Source organism: Periplaneta americana, chromosome 2, assembly GCF_040183065.1.
Source record: "Periplaneta americana isolate PAMFEO1 chromosome 2, P.americana_PAMFEO1_priV1, whole genome shotgun sequence".
Classification (NCBI taxonomy): Eukaryota; Metazoa; Arthropoda; class Insecta; order Blattodea; family Blattidae; genus Periplaneta; species Periplaneta americana.
Window position 1 is genome coordinate 88,026,093 of NC_091118.1, and position 22,193 is coordinate 88,048,285.

The 22,193-nt window shown below is 35.6% G+C and overlaps 1 protein-coding gene across 1 annotated transcript in view; it reads left to right on the plus strand.

Moving 5' to 3' along the window:
• The window catches only part of LOC138694392 (long-chain fatty acid transport protein 1-like), a 187,844-nt gene that overhangs the window by 123,431 nt on the left and 42,220 nt on the right, over positions 1–22,193 (plus strand). Inside the window, exon 3 of the mRNA XM_069818081.1 lies at positions 6,672–6,909. Within this exon, the coding sequence (XP_069674182.1) occupies positions 6,672–6,909 (238 nt within the window). The remainder of the gene's footprint in view (positions 1–6,671; positions 6,910–22,193) is intronic.

Below are 22,193 nucleotides of genomic sequence, written 5' to 3' on the forward strand. Positions count from 1 at the left end.
TTACGTGCAATTTAATTTCCTTAAGCTCCCTCTTCTTCCTTATTTTGTGGGGTTCCATGAGCATAATCATGAAAATGCTGAGCCATATTATATAGAATAAAACAACACAAGATAATTGAAAGCACCCTTTCTGTATCTATTCTTATTTTATTTTGTAAAATTCGAAAGCGTTGCTTTACCTAGACAAAGCATCTTTCTATAACAACTCGTTCTTTTGTTATGCACTTAGTAGTAGTAGTAGCAGTAGCAGTAGCAGCAGCAGCAGCAGCAGTTTGCCTGGCAGAGTTAAGGCCATGAGGCCTTCTCTTCCACTCAACCAGGTTTCAATAATATACATGAGATACAAAATTTGATTACAAAACAACACAAAAGAAAATACCTTAGAAATTACATAAAATATAGTAGGAAATTACAATAGACAAGATCAGTTACATAATATATAAAATAAAGTAGAAAATTACACATAATCAAAATCAGTTACATAACATAAGGGGAATACACACACACAATTTATAAGATCTAAAATGCCCGAGACAAATTGTACGATTAATTTACTTGAGATATATTATTCAGTTAATATACTAATTGGAGAATACATATGGGTGACAAGACATAAAATGTTGATTAGCAAAGTCCTACTAAAATGGCATACAAACACAAATGATTAAGTAATATATGAAGATAATAAAAAAGAAAAGAGAAAAAAAAGAAGAAGAAGAAGAAGAGAGAGGAGAAAAAAAATAACTTGGTCATTTAAGACTATTTAGAAACTTCCGCAAGAGTCTAGTTCTGTTCATTAAAGACATTTCTGAGTAGAGTGTACTTAAAAGATTTTAGACTCCGACTGCTCCTGATTTCCTGTGACAAGGAATTCCAGGAACGGGCTGTGTGTATTGTGAAGGAAGCACAATGGAATGGAATTGATAGAACATGGTTATGCTGTGAACGTGTATCACGGTTGTGGTGGGATGCTAAAAGTGTGAAGCGAGGAACTAGGTAAATAGGCGTGGAATTATTTAAAATCTGATACAGCAAACAGAATGAATGAACTGAACGTCTCTCCCGTAAACGAAGCCAAGATAATTGAAAGAAATACTCGGAGACATGATCATAGCGACGGCTGTTAAAAATGAAACGAACACAAGCATTATGAACACGCTGAAGCCTCAATGACAATTCAACACTAAGATCACTATGCAAAACGTCGCAATAGTCAGAGTAAGGCATCACCAGGGTCTGTATCAAGATCTGTTTCAGTTTGGAAGGAAAGAAATTTTTCAGTCTTTTCAGAGAATGCAAGATTGAGAAAGTTTTCTTACAGACATATTTTACCTGTGCATTCCAGCTGAGATTCGAGTCGAAATGGAAACCTAAGTTTTTAACCGTAGTACTGAATGGTATTATAGTATTATTTAAAGCCACTGGCAAAAGTGTATTAATGTTGATGGAAGATAGTAATCTTTGATGTCCTAGCAGAATTACTTGCGTTTTCCCGGGATTAAGGTTCAGCCCGCATTTTCTAGCCCAGCTGCTAATTAACGTAAGATCATGATTTAATTTTGATAGGCTATCATTAAGTGAGTTTGGTCGTGAATGTATATATATATATATATATATATATATATATATATATATATATATATATATATATGAAGATCATCTGCATAGAGATGATGCTGACAATGTTTAAGGGCAGTAGAGATGTCGTTAATGTAAATAGCGAAAAATAGAGGCCCTAGTACAGATCCTTGAGGGATTCCTGCCTTCACGTCTCGCCATGAAGAAAACCGATTATTGTGAAACACACATTGATGGCGATCGCGAAGGTAAGACTCCATCCACATGATTGCCGTGTCTGACAAATGCAACATTTTCAGCTTTGCAATAAGAATATCAATGTTGATAGTTTCAAATGCTCGAGAAAAGTCCAGTAGTGATAGTCCGGTCACTTCGCGTCTGTCCATAGCTTCACGAGCATCTTCAGTGATCTTAAGTAGGGCAGTAGAGGTGCTATGATTTGGTCTGAAGCCGGACTGGAGTGAGTCAAGGAGATTATACGAGTCCAGGTAGTCGGTAAGTTGCCTGTGGACTATACGTTCTAGTACTTTAGATAATGTCGGAAGAATACTTATTGGTCTGTAGTCGCTAGGAGTGGTAGGCTGAGTGACTTTAGGGAGGGGTCGAACAAGAGCATATTTCCATTGCACAGGGTAGGAGGATGTGATAAGAGAAGCGTTGAAGATATGTGTAAGAGTTGGAAGAATGTCGATTATTTTACTAAGCATTGTTGCGGTAATACCGTCGGTGCCTTGTGCTTTTGTTTTGATACGTTTTAAAAATTTAATTATGTCTGTAGGAGATACGTCACACAGAAAAAAATTTCTCACGTATAGGTGGAGGTCGGGATGTGAGTTCGTCTATAACTTGTTGTTTTGTGACTCTGTCAGGACAAATGGGTGGTGACGAAGTATAGTGGTCATTTAGTTCGTCGAGTGAAATTTTGATAGTCTCAGTCTGCGGTTTTTGTTTACCTAGGCCCATTGTTCGTAAGTTTTTCCATAAGTTCTTTGCTGTGGTGTCAGGTTCGATAAGTCTGTAGCTATGCTGGATTTTGGCATTACGTATTATTTGCGTCGTTCTGTTTCGCAGGCTTTTGTAATACTGCCAGTTATTAGCGGTTTTATGACGCTTATGAGTACGAAAAGCCGCATCCCTTCTCGCCATTAGTTCCCTTATTGTGTCGGTCATCCACGGGGCAGGAGGTCTGGATACTCGTCTAGTCTTTACGGGTGCGTTTTTTGTCGTATAGTTGTAGTATCATATCATTGAAAGCTTCCACTTTCTCGTCAACAGTATGTAAGTTCCAAATATAATTCCAAGGCATTTCTAAAGCGTCAGCTGTAAGTTTAGTTTCGTCAATGTTATCCATGTCCCTGTAAGATATTATCTTGGATATCCGTTTAGGACACTGAAGCGAGTATTCTACGTAAATTAAGTCATGAGCTGAGATACCGGGCACTGGTAGTTGTCCGTGTCTTAGGACTCTCTGGGGGTGAGTGGTCACAATTAGGTCAAGTAGCTTCTCAGTAGAAGCAGTGTGATGTGTTGGTAGGAGGGGTAGTATTGTCATGTTACAGGAATTAAACATTGATTTAAGCTTAATTGCATCTGCTGAATTAGTAGAGAGAAGGTTAGTGTTGAAATCATCGGCAACAATAACATGTTCATAGTGGGGAATTAAATCCAACAGTTTGTACGATCTCTGTTCTTGAGTTATGACATTTCGGTATGGTGTTGTGAGTTTAGGGGCAATTCCATATCCATTATTACCAAGAAGTAGTGCATTCGTCCGATTTCCACTCATTACTCTGTAAACATTAGAATTCCTCCAAATTCGTGAATCATGTACTGACCCAGGACACCTCACATCTACACCTGTGAACTCTTGTTCATAATTACATGTAACATGCACATTATGCTTTACGCTTCTTTTCTCGTAATGTAGTTGTCTCCGTAAATGCGTGTTCTTTTTTTTAATCAACACGTGTATACAATCAAGAGCCGCTATACAGTTCCTGCTATTCAGCTTTAGCACCTTAAATTGTAATGACAGTTGAAGGAAATTTGACCCACAGATGAGCCTTCTTTATTATTAAATCCATTAGCTACTTTGTAAATTCTACGAGACAGACTGGCTTCTATTTGTCCCCCTTGAGAGGTGGTGTATAGTCTGGGGACTGTCTTCGCACTTAGACCGCTTGTATGGACTCATTGTACTACCCGAATTAATGAAATGGTATGGTGTGGTGTGCATGCCTTAGGGCCTCCCGCACTAAAGATTCCCCTGCGACTGACCCCGAACTCCCCTACAAACTACAGAATTCCTTTGCTACCTTTCCTTGTAGGGGTCGCCGAGGTCCCTGAATCCTAGTCCTACGAGGACTATGAGCTCCAAGGGAGAACGCATAGTACATAGCACAACCACATACAATGGGGTCCAGTTCGGTGGCGATCCGCGGCCGACTTACATCGGAGGAAATCCAAAATATGGGAAAGAAAAGATGATGATGATGATGATGATGATGATGATGATGATGATGATGATGATGATGATGATGATGATGATGATGAAAGAAGGGAAGTGTAATTATGGGTGGCGAAATGAGTGTGAGGTCTAACACTGATAGTTACCCAGCATTTCTGCTTCAATTGGCATAGGGAAAATCTCGGGAGAAACCTGAACCAGTTGTCCCAACCAGGATTTGAATCCGGACCAGCTCGTTTCAAGGTAAGACATACTAATCGTTACTCCACAGCGGTGGATGACAGAGTGGCTAGAGTCACACCCATATCTTCTGCCACTTCGGTCTGGAAATCAGGATCATCGACGTAATGTAAGAAAATTTGCATATTTTCTTCACTATATAAAGCTTCATCTCTAGTTTCGTTAGATACCCCTAGAAGTGTTGCTCTAGTCAAGTGACATTTGTTTCTGAAATCTGTGAAGGTTACTATAATCAACGTGATGCAGAATCTCTGCAGGCTTTATAAACTTTTCTCGGTTCATCAAACGCATTGTACTCGTCCATCGTACTTAAAACACTTTACTCAACTAAACTGAGTCACCTATTTAGGTTACTCCACAAATTAGGAGCAGTTTCTTTACTATCTCTTGCTTATGTATACCACCAAAGTCAGAGCAATTGCTCTGCGGCAGAGTATGTTGAGAAAGTTCTCTTGGAGGGAATATTGCTCACAGAATGAGCAAACTTTATGTATATGAATGTGACAACTTTCTCCAGAAAAGAGAGAAAAGATAAATTACTCTTCTTTATCTATATCACCCATTGTCTCTGATACCGAAAATAGTAATAATCCTGTCCGTATCAAAACTATATGCTAAAATCGTATTTTTACTTGAAAAATAAATAAATTGATGTCATAAAAATCGGCACAACATGATGATTCACTTAAAATCATACCTGCCAACTTTAAGATTGATACTTTTCTCTTTTTAATTTATCGGTATACGAAATGCAAAGAGAAAGCATTATGATGAGACAAAAAATCTATTTTGATGTTGTAGAGGAAATGTTTTAGCAATATTGAAACCTAAAAATTGACTTTTGACATGTCGTCTATATACAGCAATTTTTCCTAAACTGTTAGACGAATTGTATTTAATTCAGTATCTACGAGTAAATTGAACTGGAAATGATGTTCTTGAGATATAATCATTTAACTAAAAATGAACTCGTCTTAATATGAACAAGAAAATAATGACACAAAGCGACAATTTACTCGAAGTAGCATCTGACCGCTTTATTATTTTTTAAACATAAAATGATGTAGAGATAGGCAGTAAGTTTCCAGATTCTTTTGTTTAGAGGAAATTAATTATTTTTATTCTTACAAAATTATATCTCTAATGGACAAAAAAGAAATAAACTTAAGCATTTAATTGTAGGCTATTACAAAATTAACGTAATTCTAGCCGTCATTAAAATGGAGGAAAAAGAATACTTTTTGTACACATTTTGCCTTTTTACTTTACCTTCCTACTCAATATACGAGTAAGCTGGAAAATTCAGAATTTAGTCAAAATTCCTTCCTCGTCATAAAAAATTTAAAAGTTGGTTTATATGAATTTATGCAAAATTAATTGCATACATTACTTAAATAGTACAATTTTTATGTATAAAATGAAGCCAGAGATCTTACTTTTTAGGACTACAAATACTGCTTTATGTGTAATACAACGAGTAAACGTTTATACAGTGCGGGTAGTTTAAAAATTCGAAAAATTGCTCGGAAGGTCGGTGGCACGGGCCCCATGTAATCGCTGGCATTCCCTTAAATGAAATCGCGGCGCTCTTCCCGACTGCAGTCAGTCATGAGTGAGATTTCATCGAAGGAGAGTTGTGTTGTGCAGTCGTGAGTGAGATTTCATCGGAGAACAGTTGTGTTATGCAATCGTGAGTGAGATATTCACTTCGTCATCGTCATCTTGAAGACATAAAAGTGCAGAAAGATGTGAAGCAGAAGAAGACAAGCATTTAGACGTAAATTTTCTGGTAACTCCGTTGCAACACGAAAGGCAATATTAAAGTTAGTAATTACTAGATAAGTTTAATAAAAAAATGGTTCTGAGAATGACTGGAAAATAAAACGAAGACGTCATTGGCTGGCAGGAAGTTTACGTCTAAATGCTTGTCTTGTTTTGCCACACCATTTTCTGCACTCAATGTACTGTACGTCTTCAAGATGAATGGTATATACGACGACGAAGTGACTATCTCACCATTGCACAGCCCCACTGCACTCTCTAATGAAACCTCACTCACGATTGCACAACAAAATTGTCCCACTCCTATGAAATCTTATTTTCGGCTGGTTGCAGGTGGGAAGAGCGCAGCAATTTCATGGAAGGGGAATGTCAGCGATTACATGGAGCTCGTGCCACTGACCAGCCGAGCAATTTTTCGGGACTTTCGGATCTGTATTATTATTTGGGTGCACAAATTTCTTCATTTACATGTTTTAGTTTATGGTTTAAGAAACTAAGCCATGAATAGTGGTATCTTAGGTCAATGGTAAAGAACCTAATTGTTACGAAAAGTTTAAACCATGTAATGAGAAAGCATGTTTCCAAGTTGTCGTTTATTTTCTAGGTGGAGGAATTCAGCAACAGGATAGCTAATGTATTCTTGGCTGCTGGTTACCGGAAAGGAGATGTAGTTGGACTCTTCATGGGCAACTGTCCTGAATATGTTTGCATTTGGTTGGGACTAGCGAAATTGGGTGTGATTACAGCCCTTGTCAACAATAATCTTCGAAGTCACCCTCTGATTCATAGTCTGAATGCAGCTAACACAAAAGCAGTGATAACGAGTGGAGAACTGTCAGCAGGTAGGCCTACATAATATGCAGAGAATTGAAGTACTTGTCCATGGTTTACTTTGTGCTTCCTACAACTATTACCACTCAGCATTTAACTAATGTTGACGACAAATAATAATATTTTAACATTTTTTCGAACATTTGTAAATGAATATTGTAAGAAGTAGATTACATACATCAGTTTACACTGTTTTTCAATATCGTTCTCTAAAAGCTAATTAGAAGAATACTAATATGATTATCTTACATAAGCCGTAGTTTTCTTTAAGGCGTTATGCAAAATATCACACTTCATTACAACACACTTTACAGGTTTTTTACAACAGAGGTTGGAATTTCATCTGTGACAGATCCCATGAGATTTGTGTTGAATGGAGAAGCTGTGATAAACATATTCCTTGAGTACTTTAGTTTCTTCTGAAATGTCAAAGCCGCCATTGCTTCAATCTAGTCATATGTATTTAAAAAGAAATGCAAAATTAAGATCTACAAAACTACATGAGACAGACTTGTACACACAGATGACACAGACTAGACTTCCCTGTATATTTTATCCCTCTTTACGTTATGCAACTGACAGAACACACAATAAAGAAATATTTTACAGTACGATATAAAATAGTCTGACCTTTGACAGGCTTGGATGTAACTCGAAAAATCCTTTATACATCTCTATATACAGTTAGTTTAGTTACAATAGTCTTCCAGTTAGTAGCAAGGGCGATTTATTCTGGGAAACGGCATATTTCTGTTTACAATACTTGCCTTAAGAGAGGTCTGCAAGAAAACTGTGAACAAAACTAAAGCTGTGTTTCTGGGAGTGCCTGTGCCAGGTACGTTAACTTTAGGGTCAATATTAGATCAAAAAAAGAAACCTCGCGGAAAAAAATGGAATCCTTCATGATCGTTACGTGCATTGCATAGATGCAGGAGGAAGTTACTCGTACTTTAAATAAACAATGCTCATATTTTTCATAAATGGAATAGGGATTTTCTTCCAGCATTTGTAGCATCTTCCAGTTGTTTCACTGTGCATTGTTTCTACTCGTAAATTCACCAATGGAAACCTCTACAGTCTCAAAGGTAGGCCTATTGGCCTGCACAGATACAGGCTATCACATAGACGAGAAATGATCGGCAAATGTTGGGAGACGCCTTTCATTCATGAGTATATGCCGGAAATATAAGCCAGGGTTTTAATCCCATTGTGAAAGTATTTTTTTCTCCTTTAAAAATCCATCACATATTTCTTTCTGAATTTCCAATCTAATGCAAGGAAGAAAACCATTCGGCATTGGCCCACAGAAGGTAATCTACTTGTATTAGATGCACCACAATTACCTTTCTATTCATAGCTTCCGATGATGTATAAAACTATTGTATTAAATTATATATAATTATACAGGGTAGAAGTGAAATAACCCTGCAGGTTTTCAGACCTCATGTTGTACCTATGTAACAAAAAAAGTGTAATACCATATTGGTGAAAAATTCATAGTTTTCTCAGAAAAAAATGTTTCCTCCCCCCAAATGTTTAACACCTTCTTAATCGGTAACTGGGGAGGCAAAGGCTAATTGGGGTTTCCCGGTCTCTGATCGGGTCAAAAACCCTAACAGAACTTATATTTAACCCTTGCGGTGAATTTCAGTGAAATCCGAAGGGCCTAATTAGTCAAATCCATTCCCCTCACCTCCATGCTCGGGCCCCTGGGATCTTTTAAGAAGCGAAAGAGAGAGTGGTGTGCGGAAAGCAACGGGAAGCTACCGCATTTACTTTTCCCAAGAAAAACTGCAAACATGGCATGATCATATGCGGAGACTAAGAGGAAAGAAGAAATAGGAAGGACTGGAGAATGCTAGGTTTGCAATGAAAGACCTGCCCCTTGGGCAGAACACAATGAATGAATGAATGAATGAATGAATGAATGAATGAATATTCGGTAACTATTGCGAGTAGGATCGTAATTTTTGTCCTTATCGATAGAAAATCTAATAAAGAATAATTTATCCCTCTAGCTTGGTTCAGTAGCGTGGACGGTATTCGTGTTATTCAATTTAAAAATCACAAATTTCGAGCCATTGAACGATGCGAATAGATTTCAACGTCGTAGCCAGAGAGAGAGAGAGAGAGGTGGAATGTACTTCACCTAGGGAGATAGACCTGAGTTCGTTGACCTCTTACATCTGTATTACGAGAAGAAAAAGGACTGTGTTACTAGCGATGTTGCCAGACTGCTGAAACTTCAACTTAATTTTCTAATTAACCGTGCATTTAATCACAAAACGTAAGATAGGTTTTCTATTATTTTAACTGTATCTTATCGTCCCTTTCAACCTGCAGGATTATTTCACTTCCAGCTCGGTGAATTTCTTCGTCACTCTATCTTTATACTGACCGGGATTCGTTCCTTCGTTATAACTAGACCACGAAACTTTACGCACTAAAAAAAACCAAAAATATGCAAGCAACTTGCAGTAAATTGTTTAAATATGCGTTAGAAGGTCAAATATATGCAGTAAAAATAAATTTCAGACGTTAATTTGGTTTAATAATATGATATAAAATGAAAATGACTAATTTGAAGGCAGCCAAAGACAGAAGTGTCTGGAAGAGAATTATTGAGAAGGTCAAAACTTTCAATTTTGAAGTTGTGGTGCCTGATGATGACGACGATGATGATGATGATGATGATGATGATGATGATGATGATGATGATGATGATGAATATAATATAAATGAAACTAAGTTAGAGTAATAATTGTCATCAAGTCGTCATCAGTTTCATTAAATATATTTTTTCCTATAAATGTATTAATTATTCATTTTCAATACATATTTGAATTGGCATATTTCTAACTTTGTAACATTCCATATTTTTTTTAACTTTCTTTGTCATTCACGTAGTTATTATGGTAGTAAACAACCAACGATTTCTCAAGTTTCTCTACTATGAAACTTCTCTTATCTGTCGGAAAAAGTTTAAATGCTGAGAATGATCTCTCAACATTACATGATGTGACTGGTGCATACTTGTAATCAGAAATGTTCCGAATTTCAGTGACTGTTTTACATTTTCCACCGAGAATGTCAGCACTTTGGAGCATTTCTTTATAGCCAGAATTATTCTCTAATCTCTAATGCATACTTAAATTTTGCTGGCACTGCTTACTTTATGATCCTGGAACTGCTTCTATCGAGTCTTCTACCTTTCGCAGCAGTTTCATGACATCAACAATACGTGACTTTATTGTAATCAGAGTAAAAGACTTGAATGACTTCTAGGCGACGCGTATTTCGCCTTGGCTCCTGAAACATCACACTTACACGACTAGTATGTACACATGTCATGTTAAAGTGGAAAACGACCCAACTTATACACTAGGGAGAAGTATCCATTATCGTCGCAGCAATTTCAAGTCCTCAACAGTAATTAACTAATTATTGGTTTTATTTCTCACATAATTTTTATATCTCTTGGAAATTATTCTTATTTTTATTAGAGAGAAATTTTGAAAACAAGGAATTATGCAAATATATGCAATTAAATATGCAAAATAAAAAATATGCATATAAAGGATAAAACCCTCGAAATATGCATTTAAGTGAAATAAAGTTTGCCTCATTCAAACGTAAAAACCATTATCCACTTCTACTTTTTTAATATGCCAAATTAATGAAAACATACAATTTTGCATGAAGTTCCGAGGTCTAGTTACCTTATAACTCTTGTCTATTTGGAAAGTTAGGCTGCTTAACTTGATTCAGAACGGATACAGATTTTATAACCGCTGCCTGCAGCAATGAATAGTTAATTTTCACGAAATATGGTCTGCGTCATTTTTGAGGTCAGCATTTTCATAGCTGTTCTTTAATATTTAGTGCATGCTGAATTCAAAAATATAATTCATTTTGCTCAGTCAGGTCAGATTTTCTTGCTATCGCATTTTTTAAAAAGGTGATGTTTCAGAGATAAATTGTATCTTATCGTTATTAGACTATACTAATTATGGTTTCAAGTCAGACTTAGATTTACGTAAATAGTGAAATATGTATATAGAATGAAACATGAACACCATTATTGTGGAAGGAAGGACCTTTTCAAGGACTTTCATGTTTGTTTTGAATCTGGAACATCCCTCTTGAGGTAACTGCTAGCAATAGTCTGCAAGCATGTTCACCTCCCAACAATTCTGTTATCTCTCTTTCTTCATTCGAATGTCTCTATGAAAGCGCTCACCTTGCTCCTCTCTGTATTCCCCACAGTTTTAAGGAAAGTAATTTAAATGCGAGCTGAAGAAGTGCATCTTTATGGACATACATGCACCAAGATCCTGGTAACTCCGCACGAGTTCCTCATCATCATGTTTGTACTCTGAGCTCCTACAGTTGTCCAGAAAGTTCTTAATAATAGACTAATATGCGAGCCAGATATTACTCTCTTTATCCTTTTTATGATCATCGACTTTAGCATCATTCATAAACTGCTATTAGTTTGGCCTCACGTGGAAATTTCTGACCTAGAAAAGCAAGAGCTCTTTTTTCTTTGTTGAGTGTCTTGACAAAAATTTTCATTAGACCACATTTGATGTGCAATGGCGAAAGTAGAATTTTTGAGGATCCACGAGAGCTTCTGACAGAGCGTTGTGTGAACCTGGTTTCAGGCTAGTCTTGCTTCCCAGATGCGTTGAAGAAAGTGCAGCACACACGAGATACGAAAGGTTTGTCCTGATCACCAATTTTGACACCAAAGTAGGCATGATATTCGTGCATTTTCCTTGCAAATGGAGTGATTTTAAACTTTCGATTGGCATAGTGACCTTACCACAAATATTGTAAAATCGGTCAAGGTGAGTCTTGCACTTTCTATTCATTTTGTAAGAACGTTCCTTAAATCAGTCTCATCACTGAGAAAGCTCAAGCCAGACTACATTGGGCTGCAAGAAAGAAGTTGATGTTACTCCGGTCTCTCTCTTTCTCTCTCCTACTAAGTTACCACTATACAGATTTGCCAGCTATGGCCCATGTCTCAAGTGTGATTTTCAAGGTCTGAAACAGTAATTAAATTTCTTGAAAAGGCCCTTTCTTCCAAATTAACTTTACTTATGTACTATATAATATATTTAATGTATATTTGATGTGAATTTAAGTCTGTTTTATGATCGTAAACATCATTTTTTCTAATCTGTTGTACGTTTTATTTCTGTAAATACATACCAACTAAAATCTTGACTAGTAAAGAGACCTGACATGATTGAGCAAAATGAGTTATATTTTTTAATTCAGCATGCAAGGAACATAAAAGATCAGTTATAAAATCCTTGACCTTAGAAAAAAAGTTTTAAAACGCAGACCAGTGATTCGTATGTAAGCTTTTAAAGGAAAGAATTGAGTAGGCTTATTTGCAGAATTAATGTTACGGTACACTTCAAATTGTATTATTTTATACCGTGATTACAATCAACAATTCGTACACGGGTGATTTTAAGTATTAAACTTAATTATCATTTCTGAGAAATCGTGAAACTATTAATAAAATTATTAATCTGATTTGTATTGTTTACAATTGAGAATGAGAGACCTAGCTATTATGTAAAGCTACTGATTATATTATTTCTAGCACTATAGTGAGTCCCAGCGAACATTCTCCGTGTCGGCCGACCAACGACAGGTCCCACCCTCTGCCGCCGCTGCTTGTATCCGCAAACTCACTGCGCTTCGCTGGATTAAAACTTACATGGGTCTACTATGTAATAGGCGTAATAATAAATAATGTTCAATACTCATCCTCCTCGCAGCAGCTGCTGGAATTGTTCCCATCTTCTATGGTACATATTTCATATCGTCGCACAATGGTTCATTTTCCCGAATTCCTGGTCAAAACTCCAAAACTGAAACATACAGGGGAAGGTTGCTTGTTGTCTTAAGTTGAAGAGGAAGGACAGGGCATGTAGACATCGTATATCTTATCTCCCTTCTCCAGTCCTGTGCTTGTAAACACATGGCTGAAAATGCGCCTCTCTTGCTGAGTTTGCGTGGTGGAAGAAAGGTCGTTTTTGAAGTGTTATAAACAGCGGCGGATTTTCAGAGGAGGCAGTATTAATTCCATCTGAATTAAGATCACAAACAAGTTATAGCAAATGACGATACTTTTCTTTTTATATTAATTTTACTATTCACTACGACTAACATGTAAGTTATGTAAAGTTGACCACATCCAGTTGGTGATGCCCGCTCGCTATACCACAATCTAATACATAGTGAGATAGTGAGTGATTCCTATAACTGCGAGATGCGAGGTCTGCGCACTTCGCAACTATGTATAGAAACCACTCTCTCGTGTAGTTCGGATTTGTGCGAGGCGGGCCTCGCACATCGCATGCGTCGGTTCAGAAAAACCAAGGCTTTACGGTAGCGGTGGGGATTGCCCGTAGTCGGCCAACAGAAACAATGGGAACGTTCACTAGGACTCACTGGTTAAGATGATGCACCGAAGATAAAATTGATGTCCATTTGAGGTTCATTTGATACTTGTATCTATAAGATTATACAGGCAAATAAGTTATTTTACTTTCTCTCTACGATGCTGCAAAAAATCGATTTCGAGATATTCGCGAATTTTCAGCATTCTCATATCAAGTTCTGGGTATGCTTTGTGTCCATCTGATTTCTCATAAACTTTTTGTCGCATTTTGTTCTTATTCAGTATCTACAAATCAATTTATCCTGGAATGATGCACATGGAATATAATAATTTTTATCTTTATTTGAAACCAAAAACACGCTTAGCAATTCAGTTCAATTGAAGTAAACGACTTTATATGTAATTTCTTTATGAATTAAAATTAAATTACAAATGAAGTAGATCACTATTCACTTAGTGTCAAGAGAAAGTAAATTAGGTACAGAATTGTATCTAATTTTCGTTGCGAATTTTCTAAGCTTTAACATTCAGGTGCTGCACAGCAGGACGAGATGGTCAGTACCAGAGGACAGGAGGCTTATTATCAAAGGATTTACCATCTCAGCCGATTTGTTACGCGTAGGTGGACTACAGAAGCAAGGTTTTAAAGATTTGGAATTTAAAAGAAGCAGTCTTAATATACTGTTAATTTGTTATAACATTTACGTAACTTCTATTACACATTTTCATAACTAGGAAAACAATGTTAGAAGCAGGGGCGACTTTTGGGGCAGTGCCAGTGTGCCATGGCACCACCAATGAAAGAAACAAAAAATAATACCCTAAAAAACAGTTGTAATAATTTATTTTTACGTATTTTATTCCTATTTCATTTGAACGAGCGCGCGCACAGATCGGGACGCACTCTTGCAGCGTTTTTTCGAACGTTGGAGCCAGTTCTCTGTGGCACCGGGTAAGCCCAAAGACGTTATATAGTATACTAGACTCACACAGAGCGCTGGTGTGCTGTCCAAAATTGAAACCAGTCTGCGCATGTTTACGCCGCCATGCTACTGGTAGAAATAGAGCGGTAAACACGATTGTTCGTTTTGTCTCTGGTGTTTTTAGTGAACAGTTTGAAAGTAATGGCAATAGAATTTTGAAAGATGATAAATTTATCGCCGCGGACTCATGCTTAACATGTCGGCATCATACAATAACGTGCGGTGTGCTTTTAAAACATAATTTTGCCGACCGATTGTTGCTCTGTAGGTTTCACTCTAAGCGTCACGTCTACTTCCTCGATAAGAATAAGCACTAGTTTGTTATATTGTTAAATGGCTATTATTAGTATAATTATTATTATATCATATACGAGTACGCTGGCTTTCTTAACTCTTAATAATAACTCTTTAATAATAATTTTTAATCACATACCTTAATGTTCGTCCTCAGCACAAGACATTGCAACCTCGGTTTTAGTCCACGTGGATTAGACAAGTAAGTGTCATTTAATAATGGAATCAGCTTATTGGTTGCAATATTGAAATTGAGGCGAGTGATTGGAGCGGCGACACAAGAAATTGAAAACAATAATGCAATTACATTTCAAAGACCTGCCGAATGTTATGCACGAGGCCGCTCAAAGACCTGCCGAATGTTAACCACGAGAGCGCGGCGATAATACCATCCCTGTTTAATTTTCCAAGCCATTTGCAAAAGGTACGATATATTATCTCTGTTGTTACAATATCAATATCATTAAAAATCAATCAGTAGTTTACGACAATAAAGAAATACTTATCAGACTGTAGAGAAATCCCACTGAGTGAATTATTTAGACTAACACATCAGATGTTAAAACATTAGTGGAAAGATAAATTTTTGTTTTTATTATGTAAATGAATTTATCTGCAAGATTATAAACTTTCATTCAAGATCCATAAATGGATAAATAAATATACAGATAATAAATAAATAAATAGCTATAATAGTTAAGCCGTCTTTGTGAACGTATGACTCAGAGTTCACCTATAAATAACTCTTTTACATTTTGCCGGACATATATTTTATTAACAAAAGCAAGGAATGGCATTTTATTGATATTACATATGTGCATAAAAATTATGTACCATCACTCCGCAAGCAATGATAATATATCTATTTTATTTATTTAAAATAAAAATACAATACAGGTATGTAAAAAATCCACACATGAAAAGTATGTGGTTTTTTTTATCTTGCATAAAGTGATTGTTTAGTTTTTAGGTCTTCACATTACCTATTGTTTGCAATTTATTAGGTACCGGTACCGATACTTTTTATAATTGATAGCATTCCCTTTATTAATTGAAGAATGAATTCAATGTAATTTGGCTAACTTCGCACATTATATTTTGCCAGATTACCTAATGTCCTGTGGTCTAGAAGTATCGGTAATATAATTTTCGATTCTCTAAAACTTAACAACAGGTCTATACTGATTATCACATATTTATTTCACTTAAGAATTTGATTATAATAAGAACTTGTGTAATCAAGGTGCACATATTTATGTCTTGTGATCTAAGAGTAATGTATGTTAATATAATATTAGAGTCTCTGAAACCTAACAATATGCTGATTATCGAAAAATTATACAATCTATAATGTGTATTGCGTAGGCCTATTTATGGATGTATGAGTATGTTTTCTATAAATTGCTGCGTACGTATTTTCTTTTCTTTAATGTTCTAATGCATATCAATGAAACTTTGAATATGTTTATTTCGTCCTAATTTTACGTTAAATGTCGAAAATGGCCATTATCTGTCAATTTTAGATCATCACAGCGTTAAATTGCGTGATTTACGTACTACTATTATGCGTCTGGTCTCCAACAATATGGCGGCAAGCGCAGCGTTCAATTTGCCCCGGTTTCCTCGTTTCGAGCAGCCGAGACTGTAGGGGCTTGGGTAAGCCCATATAACACTGTACAAAAGGCTACTGGTTTAGTTCATATGCGGTTCTTATGGCGGAGACTGAGCCGAGTTCAATTTGACTCAGTAGTTAAAATTCCGCCCGCTAGAGCGCAGTAATGCAAAAATTCCCATAGATGGCAGGGTTTGTTGGAAAAGTTTGGCAGGAAATCGTCGTTTCAAAAGCAGACTTACACGAAAAGTTCGGCGCCAAATCTTAATGCAATGTTACCAATTCAAAACTAATGCACACAACTTGGATTTGAAAGTACAAATTATTATTCGTTTAACTGTATCGAATGCAGAGAAAGTCAGTCATGGTTATTTTTAGAAAGACAACTACGTATTTTCTCATATTATGTAACACGATTTGTTAATTTTGTGTGATACTGTATTTGTTTTATTTCGCGGCAACTAAATATCGTTACACTGTTGCTAGTATTGATGCTTCTGTTAACGATATATGAGATCTGTGCAGGACATGAACATGTGTTACTCAAGCTGCTGCCTTGGATTCATCTGTCTGTTTAAGTGAAGTGTAAACGTTTTCATTTATTGCCTGTATCACCGTTCATTTCGTGTGTTTTTGCCAGTAACTTTACTAGTTCTAAAACTTATTTATATTTTGACTTAACCATACTGTGAAAATTTTGCATTTATCTGTATTTGCAAATTTTGTTGTTAGTTGCGGAAATGTTATTGTAACGATTTTCTGGAATATAACTTAACAAAGACATTAGAATTCGGTATCATTACCGAATAGGACGTCTATAAATAAAGTACAACAGACTGCTACCTATGTGTTGGTTAATTATAGTGATTGTGGTGTAAGTAATACTTGAGTTTGGTGTGGAAAAAGTGGAGAGATGAATAAAATAAGTGAATTGTTGCAAACTCCATTTAGTAGTAGGACGCTCGCAGAAAAAATTGCAATAAAGAATTTGGGTAGACCGCTTCCAAATCTGAATCTTCATCAACAAACAAAAAGTCGATGCCGCAAGTTCAATCCTGATATTTATTACAAGAACAAATGGATTTGTGGCTGCGAAGAGAAAAATGCTTTCTTTTGCTTTGCATGTGTGTTATTCGGTGGAGATGTAAGTTGGTGTAAGACCGGAATTACTGATATAGGGCACATATGGTCTAAAATGAAAGTGCACGAGTCATCTAAACGTCACATGGACAATGTTTAAGTCTTTCATTTTTGGGGAAAACCAATATTCAGAGTAAGCTGGATACGCACTATAGGCAAACAATAATCAACCACAATAAACAAGTGGATAAGAATAGATAGCCTACATTCTAAATTTAATTATAAACTGTATTCGGTTTTGTGGTGCGCTGGAGTTGGCGCTCAGAGGACATGATGAAACAGAAACATCCGAAAATAAAGGAGTGTTTCGTGAATTAATTCAGTTCAGCGCTGAATTGGATAAAGATCTGAAAGTTCATCTATCTCAGTCTTCAGCCTTTAAAGCCTTTCCAAGACTATACAAAACGAACTTCTCGAATGTATGTTGCAGATATATCATGAAGAAGTTCGCAAAGAAATAAAAAGTGCCAACTATGTAGCTGTAATAGCTGATGAAACCACCGATGTATCTTGTGAATTTCAATTGGTAATTGTCTTACGATATGTTATCAATGGGAAGCCAGTGGAAAGATTTTGGAACTTTATTAACCCAGAAGCTCAAAATGCGAATGCTATTGCAGACTGCATTTTAAAAGAACTCGAGACCTTAGTTGGTGACAATCCAGGAAAACTTATTGCTCAGAGTTACGACGGAGCAAATTTCATGAGCGGAGGGTTAAATGGAGTACAAAAGTTGATTAAAGACAAGTACCCGAATGCAAATTACATCCATTGCTATGCGCACCAACTAAATCTCATTATGTCCACAGCTGCCTCTGTTAATCGTAAGGCTCGCACTTTTTTTGCACATCTCTCAGGAATTTGTTCTTTTTTTTTTTTCGAATTCACCACAAAGATCAAAAGTAATGCGAGAAATCATAGAGAAAAGTTTGCCCCGAGTATCACCCACTAGATGGAATTACCATTCACGTGTAGTCAAAGATCTTTTTGAGAACAGAGAAGACCTTATTAAAGTGATGCAAACTATTGAAAATAATGAAAACATAAAGTCGTCATCTACTATTGAAAAAGCAGGTTCCTACACACAAAGACTTCAAAATAAATATTTTGTTTTCTGGTTGACATTTTTCAATAAGATAATGCCTCATGTCGACATAAATTTTAATCAATTACAAAAGAAAATCGCTGAGCCAATTAAAGTAAAACAAGATATTCAGAATTTTGAAATCATAATTCAGAGAATCAGAGACGACATTGGTGCAATTTTCAATGAGTGTGACGAAGTAATGCCTGCTAAGAGATCGCGAACTGATGATGACTTCAGAAGAAGAGATGCCTTGGAAGTATGTGATGCTATCCTTTCTGAGATAAAAACCCGATTTCAGTTCACGGGACACCTCACTGCTACCAACTTGTTTGAGGTTAAAAGTTTTGATAAATACATTAGAAGTTTTCCGGATAAATATCTTGATGAAATGACAGAAGTTTATTCATTTCTGGACAAACGAAAGCTGAAGGGCGAGCTAGAAGTTTTCTATGGTAGGCCTGAATTAAGAGCAGTTTCTGGAGCAGTTCCATTTCTTTCCTTAATTCTAGAAGATGAACTATGTGATACTTTCGAGGAGACAATCAAAATTTTGAAATTGTTAATTACAATGCCTATCTCCACTTCTGAAGCTGAGCGATGCTTTTCTATGCTGAAAAGAATAAAAATATTTCTTAGAAACACTATGAAGGAAGAAAGATTGAGTGCTTTAGGAATGTTATCTTGCGAAAAATCTTTCGTATGCAAGATTGAAGGTTTCAATGCAAAAGTGATAGACTTGTTTGCCAACAAAAAGGAACGACGAATGGATTTCCAGTAGAGCCTACCGTTCTTTTTAATCCAGATGCAGATGTCTCTGTCTCGGCGTTGGATTGGCACTTTGGTGAGTACATTGCTTGGAATTTAAAAATGTTACTGATCAGTTAAATTCCTCTCTTAACATTCAAATGATAAATTTTATATAAGCATATTTTTAAGTTAGAAAAGCGTTTATTGCTGTTTTTGGTTTCGTATACTAGGTGCATTATTAACTGCACACCTGGTAAAACAGCTCGCTTAATTAATTTGTTTTATTTAACATAATGTAAACATGAGCTGTGATTATCACCTTTCACTTGGTGATTTGCGTGCAACCTTTTTACATTTTTGGCACCACCATCAGAATGTCTCACCGGCCGCCACTGGTTAGAAGTAATTACAATATATGCAGAATATATTTACCGTAGTTATTTTATGTAAATATGTGTAAAATTAATTACATATGTCCACTTAAACCGTATAATGTATAAATGAAGTCAAATACAGATGCCGTATCTAAATTTTGGAATTATAGAAAATGTCTTTTCTTTGTAATCCAGAAAGCGAAATTGCGTCCTCTTGTTTAAACGCATATTAAATAATTTCACTTGGGCACTACTTTTAAATCATAAGCCAGGAACATAAGATTTAAACGGTAATAAGTAATAAGAATAGCATTCCCAACGTGTTATAGAAGCTGAATTATTGCAAAACACGTAAAACATAATTATAATGAGATAGTATGTGATATTGGTAGGCTACTCATATTTATGTTCCTCTATTTCCGTTAGAAATAGGGTTACATCAATAAAATAAGAAAAAACGTGTAGAATTCTTTCAGCTCTAAAATTTATATTGGAAGTTTTCGATTGAGACTTAATTACGGAGCATAATTAATTTATGCGAAACAGTCGTTTATACCCACACCGTTTTACTTGTCACTTCATCTTCTGCAAGAAAAATACCGGTATTCAATGAAAATAACATTTTTAAATAAAGCCTCATTAACATTCATGTACAACATTCCAGAGTCCATTCACTCATATATACTGAATGAGAGCAATATTCTCCTTATAATTTAGTATTGGCCTAAATTTCTTTACAGAGACAGGCGGCGTATCAAAAACCACTTTTTTCTGTGCGAGAGATAGGCCTACTAAAAACGTGTATTTCCGCAAAAGTGTTGAAATATATTTTTTGCACGATAGTGTTTTTGTTGTATTTACAGCTTTTGTTGTTAGGTCTTGAAAATTAGAATTTCCACATAGAAATTTGTTGCTAGGGAAACTACGCTTGATAACATAGAACTCTACTGAAATAGACTAATTACTGTGCACTTATTGTTACTTAGGTACTATTACAGTACAGTTTTACGAAGGCTTTGGAATAATATTACTCTAAATTTTCAATGCAAAATATATTGTATTTTCAATTTTAAAAATATGATCGTGCAAAAAATGTACAATACACGTTTGTGAAGTGCATTATAAAATTTTGGAAATTTAAAAACTCGCTCTGCTTGTTTTTCAAACTTTTTCTCGATTTTGTAAAAATCACTTCCCAACCTTGTATCGTAATGTACTATTGCAACATCACTATACTTTCTCTGTGCTTCGTATACGGTAATTAGAAAGTAAAACACATATCAATATAAATTAAATTCATGACGAAATCATTGGTTTTACATGTATTGTTCAGACTAAAAAGAAACTGCGAGAGAATTTTCAAGCAAGACTGACATTACAGTTGCAAAAGTTATACAGAATTATCGAAAGAATAACAATGAACGCATTGATGGAATTAAACCAAAGAGGACTCAGAAATAAATTACAAAATATCAATTATAGGTAGAAAAACGTAAGAAGTCCGTTGAAAAGAATGCATTGAGCTGTAACAGGTAAAATTGATATCTACATGTCAGATGACGACAATAACAATGACGATGATGAATTTTGTTTATGAGACATAATGAAGTATGTGAATTTTAACAGCCTATACATAATATACTGTAGGCAGGGCCTTCTTCAGTTACAAGCCGGAGCCATACGTCGGCAACACTGTAATTAACTGTCAAGCGGAGGCCTACTTTCCAGAACATATGTTTGTGCCAATGCCGATTTTCAATGTAAATTAATGTTACAGTATAAGTGTGTGTCGATGGAATTATGTTCGCGGTCGTACCAAACGTTAAATTGTTGATGTATTATGAACTAAGTGCGTGTTGGCGATAAAAACAAGACAATAAATGAAAATATGGCTACAGTCTTTAGTAATTTTACGGTTATTATTAATGACAAAGTGATTGACAATTCTTCTAAATATTAGATATTGTATAACTACATTTTTATATTCTTACTTGTGGTTTGTGGTGTATCAGAATTCTAGCCAAATTGTTGGGTCTCACCTGCTATATCAATTAAGTTATGCCGTTGATTTTCAAGTTCATTCATTGTAAACAGCTCTGTTTTGTGATCCCATAAATGTTGCAGTTTTGTTGAAGATTCGGAATGCCAGCTATACGTCAGAACTACCTATAATTTGTAGATGCATACACTCACTTTGTTGGTTTTCAAGGTTTGTTTATTAATGTTATGTCTTTTGTAATAAATTAGTTATAAACGTGTTACTTTTCACTTCGTATTTACAGGATTTAAAGTTCATTGAGTTTACGCTAATTGGCACATACTTAATAGATAATGATGTGTTTTGTTATGCATTATGTTGAAGGTATGTTTCTTCATTTACTTGGCCTAACTGTATTTACATCCTCATACTTTATTATAATATGTCAATAGTTTCCTCTGTTTACATTTATATTTTATTTGCATAGTTTACATTCTTAGCTTATTTTCTGCAGTTTGGTCTATATTTATTTAAAATTATGTTTTAAAAACAAATAATGTAGGATAACAGTATTGTTATGGTGACTGGCGAGGTTCAAACTAAAACTGGCTTCCTGAGCATCTGAAATATTTATAGAAAAGCACGACAGATAATCA